Source organism: Charadrius vociferus, unplaced genomic scaffold (genome assembly GCF_000708025.1).
Source record: "Charadrius vociferus isolate BGI_N301 unplaced genomic scaffold, ASM70802v2 scaffold79, whole genome shotgun sequence".
NCBI lineage: Eukaryota > Metazoa > Chordata > Aves > Charadriiformes > Charadriidae > Charadrius > Charadrius vociferus.
The window spans coordinates 996,860-1,009,492 of record NW_009650182.1 but is presented as its reverse complement, the minus strand read 5'-3'; the positions used below and the strand labels follow the sequence as shown (position 1 = coordinate 1,009,492).

The 12,633-nt window shown below is 41.4% G+C and overlaps 1 protein-coding gene across 1 annotated transcript; it reads left to right on the top strand.

Annotated features, from left to right (window-relative positions):
- Positions 1-8,833: 8,833 nt before the first annotated feature.
- On the top strand, positions 8,834-12,170 carry FAM110B (family with sequence similarity 110, member B). Its single transcript, XM_009892772.1, has one exon. It carries the CDS (start codon positions 8,945-8,947, stop codon positions 10,055-10,057), a length of 1,113 nt encoding a protein of 370 aa, XP_009891074.1. The 5' UTR covers positions 8,834-8,944; the 3' UTR covers positions 10,058-12,170.
- The last annotated feature ends 463 nt before the right edge of the window (positions 12,171-12,633 follow it).

Genomic DNA, 12,633 nt, shown 5'->3' with positions numbered 1-12,633 from the left:
GCTTTTTTACTCTTTCCTAATTTAAAGAAAGCTTGCAAATATTTATTTTTTTAAAGTGGGAACCTTTGAAAAGAAGTGCTGGAGAAAGATCTGTCTCTACATATGATCTAGCCTAGTACTTTGAGCATCTGCCCTGGAGGGCTGCTTCCAGTCTGCGCTCCGAGTCAAGTGGAGGAAAAGGTATTTTGTCATCCTCGTTATCCCTGATAACCTGCTGGATAAGGCGGTGTGAATGAGCAAGATGGGCACAGAAATCCCTGGTTCCTCTACAGTTTGGGAATTAGCCATCAGGCTGGTTGTGTTCACAGAAACAACAGGGCTGCACCTATGCTGGGTGGCATGGGTGTGCAGGGCATGGCCATGGACCTCTTCCCCTGAACATCCCTCCTGTCCTACATGCTCATGTTCTTTCCAGATGTCTCACAGTTCCGTTGCATGGAAGTTAAATATGAGAGAGGGGGAATCATGGAAGTCAAATATGGGAGATGGGAAAGGTGTCCAGGTTTTGACCTGGTTTGGTGTTCAGGACATAGCTGGGGTGTTGTACCCAGATGGAAGAGCTCAGAAGTGATTCTCAATTTATTAGTTTAAGCAAAAAAGTACTGGTAGTGGAACATGTGCTTCAAGGCAAGATGTAAGCTAAATATCAGCTACCCAAGATTTTATGAACACTGCTGTCACTTAAATGGTGAACATACGGACTCTGCTTCCCTACAGAATCTGCCATTTTAGGGGTGTGTGTGTTTCAGTGTTAATTAATTTTGAGTGCTTAGCCTGAGGTTGCTTTCACGGGTTTGCGTGAAGCGAGATGCCAAATCTCGAAGGGAAGCCATGTTGCCTTGCTGCAGTAGCTATGAAGGAGGTGAACCTGCTGAAGTCACCTGGTCATGGGTCCTCAACTCTTTGACTTCAAGGGCCACGTTGGTAGACACACTGTGCATTTAATATTAACTTTCATTTTGAAAATCTGTACTTTTCATGTTGTCAATTTAAATCAGGCTTGATTTGGTAGTATTTCCAGGTTTACATGCAGAAGTTCTTCTAAGCCAAGGTGATTTATGTTTTAGGGCTCACTCCATAGTGTAAGTTAAGACCAAGGCTGATCCCATAGTTGCGCTGGTGCTGACAGTAGAATGCTTTAACATTTGTACAAGTTTTCAAACATTTAAAGGATTTAGGACTATGTTTAATTTGTCTCAGTGTGTCAAATGGCTCAGTGTTGGCATTTTGAAAATACTGCTGTCAAAATGTATGTTCCATAGCTGAGTTAATGATAATCTGTTTTTTTGGTGAGGGGTGCTGCAGAAGTTACTGAGCTGTTTCCCAGCTGCCTAATAGCTGATTACGCTTGTGCTTCTGTTGTTCTCTGCAGGGCAGAGGATCAGACTTTGCTGTGTGGTTGGGGGCCACATGGGTGACTGATGTATGGAGTCTGCAAATCCTGCTAGTGAGGCAGCGTAGCTGTGTGGTAGTACTAGAAGGAGGTGCTTTGCACGTGTATCTCCGCATTTTTGCAGATAGAAGCTTTTGATTTCCTTCTTCACTAGTGCATATGATCTCTACTGAACCTATTACCACAAAGATTTGGCTAGCTTAGAATATGTCTCTCTTAAAATAGACTTGTTAAGAATTACCACGGATTTGAGATGGAAATAAAATTAATAGCATTCAATTTAAAACGTTTTTCCGAAGCTTCATATTTAAAACCATTTCATTGTTCTGCCTCCCTCTGTTTTCTTCCAGTGCACACCAATGACCCCCACCCCCTCCCCAGTTAATTTTTTTTTTTTTTGCACATTAAAAGTGTTACCACTAGGAAAAAAAGTGGTCCACTAGGAAAAAAAAGTGGTTTTCCAGGATGCTGAATCCAAGCATGGCTGTGAAGGACAGCTCTCAGGAGCAAGGAGATGAGATGCTAGCTTTTCCTATCGGTAGAGGAGAAGAAAGGAAAAGCGTACTCCAGATAGCACTGCTCCTTCAGCCAGAGCAGAGCAGGAGTTACTGTGTCTTGCAAAAACGGGATGGTGCAACGGGGAAACGGTCTGAAGAGGAGATGATGAAAGAGCAGAGAAATAAGAATACCCCTTTTCTTCAAGAAGAGGGGCCAAACAGCTGGGACTCGTGCAGTAGCAACCTGTCTCGGGCTCTGAAGAACCTCTGAAATGTGGCAGAGCACCAGGACCAAGTATCCTGTGTTGAAGAGGAGGGCTGTGGTGATTTCTAAAAGTACAAGAAAGGATCCTGGGGAAATTGTGTAGGCCCATGATACCACAAGATAACTTGGGAACTGTGATCTTGTTGTAGGGAGGAAGCTATAAATTTAAATGTGATGGTTATGGAGGGATGCAGAAATAAAAGGATAAAGTAGTTTGGACTTGGAACCATTGACACTGGCTGATAAATGAGCGGTAAAGGTGTTTCCTAAAGCTTTGCACAGTGTTTATAGAATCACTCATAAAATGCAGACTGAAATAGACGTATTCACATAAAACTAGAGCTACAAATGTAATAAAAAGTTACATTTGTTATTAAACTTTTTAGACCTTTTCCTGCTATTTTTGGGTTGTTTTTTGTTTTTTTTAAATGAGAGGCTGAAATTATTCTGAAGAGAGCAATATGGTGTAAGCAAAACAGAGGCCCAAAGAAAACAGAATTGATTTCCATTACAGCTCTTACAAACGCAGTGTGTAATATCACTCTAAATAATATGACAACTTAGATTTTTTGTACTATCTAGTTGGAAGAAAGGGAAATTTCATGTATAAGCTTGCTTGTGTATTTGTGCAGCCGTCTGTGCCTTTGGAAAGAAATCAGAGTTTTCATGTTTGGGAACCATCTATAGGGCAGTATTTACCCAGAACCAAGTATTGCTGAGAGTGGATTATTGCTGCTGGGTGGGAAACATAATAGTGCCAGATTTCAGAACGAAAAAGAAGAAAAATACTTTCTGAAGATTTTTCCTTCAAAGAGGCATCTCTATCCAGCTCCCAGTGAGCGCTAAGCATACATTACAGGGGCGGTATGTAAGTATAGCTGAAAAGTTGCTTTCCTGTTTTCCGGGCATTTGTACCTCTGTGGATTTTCCAGAAGCTATTTCACCATAACAGTGTTAGCATTTCTGGTTATGGCAGCATCCTGCTTTAAACCTCATCGTTTCAACTGCACAGTGAAATAGAAAGAGTACTAAATGGTGGCAGTGTTTTGTTTATGGAGACTTTCAGCTTAAAAGTCTTTGAGTGTGATGTAAGATGAAAGCAGAAGTAGTGTAAATCTATCAGCCCATTGTATGTTGATCCGTGCATGTTATTACAAAGTTAACGCTAGTTGTAGTTTGGCTTTTTTGGTTGGAAGTAATACATCAGCAGTGCAAAGCCTTTGCCAAAGTTGTTACCTTCCCACTAGGTGGAAATTTCCCATGTCTACGTAATTCTGCTCTTCTTGGTTTAGGTCACTGCAGTTCACATTTTTTATGACCTTTTGAAGGTCTAAATGCTACTTGAACAGATATTGCTCTTCACTTACTGTTCACTGTTTCTCGTTTTAGGGAGGAGCAGAGTTGAAAATCAGCACTTTGTTTAGTATTTTGAGTCATGATAGACTGGAAAGATTATTCTGTCTCCTCTTGCTTTATCTTGACAGTTAATATTTTGTGAGACCAAGTCTACACCCATACACATGTTTATCTAAAATTGGTTTCGAAAATAAAATACTGCTGCCATTCTGGATGTAGATTATCTTATGTCAATTTAAGCCTAGTTTATTTAGGCTTAGGCTGTATCTGTAAACTTAGTAACCTAAATGTGTGAGGTTTACAATGACAGATATCCACAAAAGAACTTCTATCAGTTTTAGACGTATACCTTAGTGTATCTTGGTGCATAGACCTGTAGCAAGTCATTCTCAGGGAAGCCCTCACTTATATATAAGCTTTATAGGGACTATTAACAAAGCAGCATCTTCATAATGGACCTTCAGCTCTGAAGTGCACCTAGTCATTAGCAGAGCCTGACATTTTCCATCTGTGTCCTGTGTTCATTTGCAGATTTTGTTTTGTGATTTCTTTGAGTCCTATTGAAATCACTTGTTGATTACTTATGCTTGAATTTATGTGATGTTTGTGGTGCATCTTAAGGTTGTGGTAGTTATATTTTATCATCTGGAAAATAAAATAGACATGGGCCTTTAAATATCAAGGAAAGCAGAGTAAAGGCTGTCAGCCTTCGTTATATTTATCTACTGTGCTCCATCCTGCCTCCCATAGAATCCCATCATCCGCTGTCCCAGAGGGATGAATTAAGAGCATCAGCTTCAGCATAGCTTTGTAGGGTGAAGCTGTGTCCTTGCCGAAGTCAAGAGCAGAAATTCCACTAATTTCATTTGGGCCACATTTTCACTGGTGGTTTTTGCTGCTGTGTTGCAACTTGAACGCTGTTAAAATATGTAGTGCTCTTCTGAGTATACTTCTAGGCAAAGACTGGCTGAAACCTGGCCGAGGTGTAGGAGCTACAGGGCAACACAGAACCGGAGAGGGAAGCGCGTTGTTTGCTGTCAGTTAGCATCATTCAGTCTGTGTTTAGAATGCAGCTTGAGGTATGAGAGAAAAAATAAACTTTGGTATTGTACAATAACATTGTATTAATAATAGTGCTAGAAAGAAATATTTGCCAGTGGGTCCAGTTCATAAATTTATTTTAAATTTCAAAAAACTGCTTATTTAGAATATATGGAACTGTAATTCCAAAGTTTCTGCATAGTTTATCTCCTCTTACTGTCTTGGCTTTAAATCAAAGGAAGAATACTTCCTAGCAGATTTATTTGTAGTTAATGTTAGTTGTATAGCTATTGTTGCTCTAGGCTGTATTGTGTTCTCCTAAATCATGCAGATAGTTCATCTGTTATTTAAATGTGAATATCTGACAAGCGTATTACAGACCTAAGAGTGATTAGAGTATGATGCCCAGAATGAATAAGTGCTTTGGATCTCTGCCTCTGTCACAAAGGAATCGTGAATCGAAGTGTCTGGCTGAAAATACAGCTTTAAAAAACCAAAACCCTTCTAACACTTTGTATGTTTTGTATTCTACTCAGCAGGTCACTGAGTGTTAGAAAAGCTCAGTTAGTGAGAACTTTAAGAAAGGTTTTATTAATGTATGCATAGTATTAAAATGAACTATGTTTGAATGTGTGCATAATTTTTTAGTTTTGTATTTCTTTAAATAATCTCAAGTCTAGCAGTTGTTGTAAGGAAGAGCAATAACATAAATCTGGAGTGAATCCTCAAAGACACAATTAAATCCATGGAAGAATTACACCTACAGAGTAGACGTTTGATGTAAACAGAATAAAAGGACTCTTTCTTAGGTCCCTAAGTATATTTCACACATCTCCTGGGAGTGGGTGAAGAAAACCTATTTGCCTTTGAATTTCTGCAGTGCAAAATTGGTTCTAGAGCTGTCCGCAAGAGGAAAGGGAGATGCCTAGGCAGCGGGCTGCTTTGGAGTTTAAGCCAGAAGAAAGCCATTTCTCTACCCCTGTTGCTACAATGATGATTTTCACAACTGGAAACTAAGTGGCACAATTTTGTCTTCCTGAGACTACACTGCTGCTCAGCCTTTTTCATTACCGATGAAATTAATAAGTAGCACGGCTCTCTGGTGTTACTGCGGTGTTTCAGGTGCCCGTGGACAGCAGAGAGGCTGGTAGGAATTGCTCTCGCTTTCCCACCTAGCAGCAGAATTGGGCTGTAGCCATCAGCAGCACAGGCAGGAGAAGTTGTTTCATTAGCACTTTACATTCAGCCACCTCTCTTTCATCCCACTTTCTTTTCTAACAGTATCTGGTTAATAATTTTTAGCTCTCTGAGACGAGAGTACTGAGTAAACTTTGCTGTGATATTTAAACGCAGCACCCCAGTGAAATGGAGCAATTTAAATAACACACAAAAATACAGTTTTTCATACCTGCATCTACCTTAGTTTCTATCAGCAGCCCCACAGGTACAAAGTCTCCGTGTCTGGCCGTGTAACCTCCTGGCCCTTACTCCCCCAGCTCCCCACGCTGGCTCAGGTGGACATTTCTGCCCTGGCTCCTCACCAGGTCTTTGCTTTTCTTTCTAGGCATGTCTGCAGCTCATTGCCACTCACAGCATATTTCCATTGACTTCAGGGCACTTGACCCCGTACGTGCTTGCAAACAAGCACTCTCTTTTTTTCTCGGGTGAACATGCATGCACAGGGGGATTTTTTTCTTCTTTTTTTTTTTTCCCCCCTATTAAGTGTGATGTTGAGGCCACGTCACAGTCTAAGCTTAGGATGCTTAACCTCCTCAGCAATGCTTGCTGGCATTCACCAGGGTTGTCCCGAGCAAGGAAGTTGTTAAGTGCCGGGGACAGACTTCCAAAAGCAGCCTTGAGTCCAACGCCTCAGTTCCCACAGCTCCGATCCATAGTGGCGTGCAGAGCTGCTCACCTGGAAGAGAATGGAGTTGGCAGCTGTCCTCTGGGGCAGGACCATGCTGGCCTTTTATGACAGTGGCCAAGGAAGAAGCGGAAGGTTGTGGTCTCGCTTATTCAAGTGGTATTAGCTCAGTTGGGTGACGGTGTTTAGTACAGAGAATTGGGGTTTCAGTTGTTTCGGGGGTTTTCTTCCTCCTGGCAAGACCCCTGCTCTAGCAGAGAATCGATGTATGCACACAAGTATCAAACACACACAGCAATGGGGTTATTTTTACAAGCATTTAGCCATCAAGCTCTGAGCTGGCAACGTGGAAAGATTTGATTTGTGTGTACGGAAGAGAAATATGTGTGTGCAGATGCGTGTTGGAATTGCCTTCAGCACATTTGGAAATTTGATACTTAATTTCAAAATAGTACCAATAAATATGTTGATTCAAATGAGGAAAGAGAGCTTTTTCTCTTTCAGAAAGACTTAGTTAAAATTCAGGAAGTCAAACTGCTGAGGAGTTAGCACTAGGATTTATAGAACAACACTGAAAGGGAAGCTTAATTAACATTTCACTACCCTTTCAATTGCATTGAATGCGTGTCTGGTTTATCACCCACCTAAATATGTTAGTTTGTATTTGAAGAATGCTTGTGACAGTGAGCCTTCAGGAGAAAACTCAGCTTTTTCCTATAATCTCATTATAGCATTTCTATATTTCATTTGCTTGCTTTGACCTTGGATGATTTGGAGAGAATGTTCAATGTATATAGCACATATTTCTGGGGTTCAGTACTTTAAGTGGTTTTCTTTTTTTTTGTTAATGTATCTTTAGCTGGAATTTAAGGGTTTTTAGGGGCAGTTTTTTGGTCCAAACAATATACTGACGGCACACCCTGTATTAGTAATTTGGGTATTGACGGACGAGCACACACAGCATGGCAGTACGCTTGAAAGCATGTTGTCCCTGGGAAGGATACTGCTCTGCGTTCCTTAGGCTGAATGAAGAAGTAGCAGCTGCTTTTCTTTCTCTCCCTGAAGAACACAGCGATAACAGAAATGGGATATTAAAAAGGGCAGCATAGCAGCATAGATTAATGGGGCAGTAATAAAACAAATGAGACCCATTAGCTAAATCACTGCTTGAAAAGTAGATTCTGTGATAAGTGCCCTTCAGTGCCTCGTGTGGGAAAAATTGTTACAGCACTTGTAACATCATCCATGGTGTTGGATTTTAGACTGTTGTGACAATCCTAAGTGATAGGATCTTAAAATAATTTAGATGAAGGTAAATTTCATATGCACTCACTGCTTGGTAGAAAACTTGAATGATGATATCCAGATGTGAAGACAAGTTGATTTCTTTCAAACCCAGTCAGAATGTTTTTGCGTGTTCCCAAAATCTTTCATCAAAAAACAAAGCCTTTTTTTGTTGTTCTGTTAAGCCTATAAGGTGATCACAAGAACTTGGAAATCCTTATTTTACTGCTGGAGCACCGGTGCTTTGGGGACTAATGTTCAAACAGACTTTGAACTGGAATTGGTGGCTTTAGCAAGATGTCCTACTTTTTAATTGTTGATTTTATATTAGATTAATGATGAAAGATGTGCATTGCACTTAAAAAGCTACATGTCTCTGTTTGCTCTCTGCTTTTCAGACCAGATAGTTTTCCAGAGCATTCAATTAAAAAGGAAAAGACAATTTCTCAGATTTACAGAGTATGTTGCCGATAAGGAGAAAAATGTTTGGGGGTTAGAGATAAAATATGTACACAAACCAACTAATCAAAGCCAAAGATATTAGTTTGAAAGTGCTCTTTCATCGGTCTTCAGGAGATAAGATAGGTCTAATCCTATGAATTGACACAATTTGCATCCCTTTCTCCCACCAGAAATGCATGGCTGTATCCTGGTGGGGTTTAATTTTTTTTTATTACTATTTTTTTCTTTTCCGGTGTAATGTTGTTAAATCCAAGCTCAGACTGTAAACAATGAGCAATACGTCTCTCGTAAGAGGCGTGGGGGTGCGGGGCAAGAGGGGGGGCACAGGTGCCGCCAGCGCTGCCTCCCCTGTGCCGGCGGCTGCATCCCGTCCGGCAGTGGGAGAGGAGAGGAGAGAGAGGAGGGCTGGGAGGCGGCTGTTGCTATCGCTCTGATGTCAGGCGCTCTCGCTAACGTGTGGTTGGTTATTCTGCGTTTCAGATCGCTGCCGGTAGCGGAGCACAAAGGGAACGGCGAGACTCCCGCATCTTTCAGCGAGAAGAAAGGAGTCGGCGGAGCAGACTAATACGGACTTGTGTCGGGTGGCCTTGCCCTACAAAGGCTGCCTTTAAAAGAGAAACGCAGTGCTATTTAATGAGCTGTGAGATGAGGCGCTGCTGCTAACGCTCAGATCCCGGGATTCATCGGCTATTCATTGTGCTTAATGTACATGTTTCTGCACCGTGCATTTAGGAGATCCCAGAGAAGAATCCAAAACGGCTGCGGGGGAAAGACCACCAAACATGCCTACAGAAACACTACCGACAGGTAGCATGGTGAAGCCGGTCAGCCCTGCCGTCACTTTCACATCCGCCGTTCCTCTCCGCATCCTGAACAAAGGACCCGACTATTTTCGCAGGCAGGCGGAGCCTAATCCAAAAAGACTGAGCGCGGTGGAGAGGCTAGAAGCCGACAAGGCGAAATACGTCAAGAGCCAGGAGGTCATCAATGCCAAGCAGGAGCCTGTGAAGCCGGCAGTGCTGGCGAAGCCGCCAGTCTGTCCCGCGGCCAAGCGAGCACTGGGGAGCCCCACCTTGAAAGTCTTCAGCAACAACGCGAAGACCGAGAGCGGTGTCCAGAGAGAAAACCTGAAACTCGAGATCTTGAAGAACATCATCAACAGCTCCGAAGGCTCCAGCTCGGGGTCAGGGCATAAGCACGGTCCCCGAAACTGGCCACCCCACAAAGCCGATTCAACGGAGCTGAACCGACACTCGTTTGCCGAATCTTTGAAGGTTTACCCCACGCAGGGCCGTAGCAGCCCACAGGAGAGCAGCTCCAACGTGAGCAGAAGGCTCCTAGATCAGTCGGCAGAGACTTTCTTGCATGTCTCTCACAGCTCCTCAGACATTAGGAAAGTAACTAGCGCAAAGCCCTTAAAAGCAATACCCTGCAGTAGTTCAGCCCCACCTCTGCCTCCAAAGCCCAAAATTGCTGCCATCGCCACTCTGAAATCCCCAGAGATTGAGGCAGTTGAGTCTGGATGCGGAGTTAGTAGAAGACCCTCACTACAGCGATCAAAATCAGACTTAAGCGACAGATACTTTCGTGTCGACGCAGATGTTGAACGATTCTTTAACTACTGTGGACTGGATCCTGAAGAGCTTGAAAACCTCGGGATGGAAAACTTTGCAAGGGCTAACTCTGATATTATATCCCTCAACTTTCGCAGTGCAAGCATGATTAGCTCAGACTGTGAACAGTCTCAGGACAGCAACAGTGACCTTAGAAATGATGACAGTGCCAATGACCGTGTGCCATACGGCATTTCTGCCATTGAAAGGAATGCCAGAATCATCAAGTGGTTATATAGCATCAAGCAAGCTAGAGAGTCACAGAAAGTGTCCCATGTGTGAGAGAAAATCCACCGTAGAAAGAGCAAGGACTGTAGCTTTGTCTGTGAATATTCAGTTGTGAAGGGTTGTGAAGTCTACTTGAAGTCTTGTACACTTCTCAAATCTCTTTGTGTTGCTTGTTGTGCAATGTTTCCAAGTTGCATGCCTGTCAACATGTGAGCTGACCTGGCTTCCACTTGAACAATAACTAACTACAAAGCCTGGCTGAGCATACACATTATCTGCCAAAAGTTTAAGACGAGAATCTGATTAGGGCTTCAGTATAATCAAAGTGTTTACATGGAAAGGTTATATGACTTCTTTGGTATTTATGTGGTTCCTTGTGGATTTTATATATGTCACTTTTTGTCTTAATACAGATATTGCCAACTGACATTACTGCTTTCTAAGTTGAAACAGAATCCCTTTGGGGGGAAGAAAAGCAAAATTGGCCAAAATAAGAGGTTTAGGCATACAACAATAGGCAAAGCAGCCTTATCTCTTGTAGAAAGTGCATTATTGGCACACGTAAAACTTTCTAAAAGGCAAAGAATGCTACATTCTTAAATTATGTATCGTTGTTAAACTATATATCCCTACTTATAGTAAGGGACTGTTTGGTAAAGGTTTCTTTTTTCTAGGTAAGCTCCCTCAGTTTTACAGCAGACGTAGTCCGGTGAATCTGCTCGATCTCTCAAACTAAATGAGTCTTGCATTCGGGCTGGTGTAAGCATTTTAGTGATTTTTGTATTATCCCTGTTGGAAAAGCTTAAAGAAGGTTGGAGTCAACAGATGGAAACGTTGTAGGTGTGGGATTTTGTGGGTTTGGTTTTTACTCAAAGATTCCTGGTCTTAAACTTTTGACAGGAATGATTAGATCCTATAGCTGATATTGAATGCCTTTATTAGTCAAACACATCATGACTACAAACTCTGTGCTGTCTCTTAATTTTTTTTGTAGACCTATTTGAACAGTTAATGAACAAAAACGGAAACACACAGCCATATCAATATAACGCCTCCTATTCAGAAGTAAATACACTCAGTAGCTGAACTATATCTGAAAAATTGTGATTATGTTGTCTTGCATATGTTATATCTAAGGCTGTGAAAGTTTGTTACAGCTCTAGGAAAGTGTAGAAACATGACAGTATGTAGCTTTTCTTTTTTGTTTTGGTTTTGGTTTTGGTTTTGTTTTTTTCCTCCTTACGATGGTTAGTGCTGCAGGTCAACCTGTTACAAATCTTTTGACAATCTGTGTCTTCCCAGTGGTTTAATTAACTGTCATTTCAACTGGCAGTGGTGGTGTGGTAGCGGAGAAGTTGAAAGTACAGTGGTCTGCTTCATTATTATCGTATACACGCTTTGAAGTAAATTGCAGCACTACCTTATACTTCATCGGCTAATAGGAAACTTTTTTATTGTGTAAATGCTGTAAGACTTTGTATATACTTCAGTTGTTACGAAATCTTTAAAAGGAAGAGTGTTATGCTAATAAATAGCTCCTGGTGCAGGTATGGTAGGGTTTTTTGTTCTTTTTCTTTACCCCTCCCATTCTTAAAACTATATCGGGAACTCAATTGCAGTGTGTTTTAGTGCTGTAGAAGGTCTTGGTTAAATAATAGTTCCAGTAAAAGGTTTCTTTTACTAAAGTGCTTTTCAGAATATAATTTTTATAAAGTAACTATAGCAGCATGATCTGTCTGAAGAACTAGAAGAGATTTTCAAGACTCCTAAAATAGCTTGCTTCTTCCTTACCTAGCAATGTTACTGTTCCCGTTTATAGCATCTGTTCATAATGAATCACTGCAGTCTTCTGAATTATTCTTCAGTAGTGCTTATTTATATATTTGAATATTAAAGATGTTTTACAAAGTCGGGTTCTATCTTTTCTCTAAGAAGCTTGTAGCCCAACTTCTTACCGATAGCCACAGTTAATGCAGGCAAGCCTAGAGGCAGAGCCACACAGCCGTTTGTTGCCTATGGGATTATCCTACATCAAGTTTTATATAATTGTTTTCCAAATGATTGTTTGGGGGGGGGAGGAGGGGAAGCACACATTCAGTTTCAGGAGGCTACTCGGTGGTTTTTACACTCGGCTTCACAACCTAAGACTACAACATTCCTAGTTCAGTCAAAAAAATGCGGAGCTATGTATTTCAGCTACGGGCACATTTATGACATTTTAAGCTCCATGGGTTTCAGTTGGCATTGACATCACACTGGTTTTTCAAGCATATTTTTCCAATAGTAAGTTCTACTCAGTTCAGTGACTGTTTTGCCAAGGAAAATAATGCTTAAGGGATTAAAGCCAAGTGTAATGTAGCTGTACAGCAATGAAATAAAGAAGTTAAAACCGAAATAAAAATGCACTCACATTGTTCTCTCTCGAGTGTTTTAAGAATGATGATAAACATGCTATCTCTACTGTTGTCAGCCAAAACCAGTAATAAAGAAGCCTTTATAACTAGAAAATTGATTACAGCATATTGCTAGTATTCTGAACTTGTTTCCCAAGGTTTGTTACGAAGCTGTAGGCTCTTGAGGAATCAAATTCCTTTCCTTTTAATGCCACAAGGGCGTTAGGCTTGTGAGCT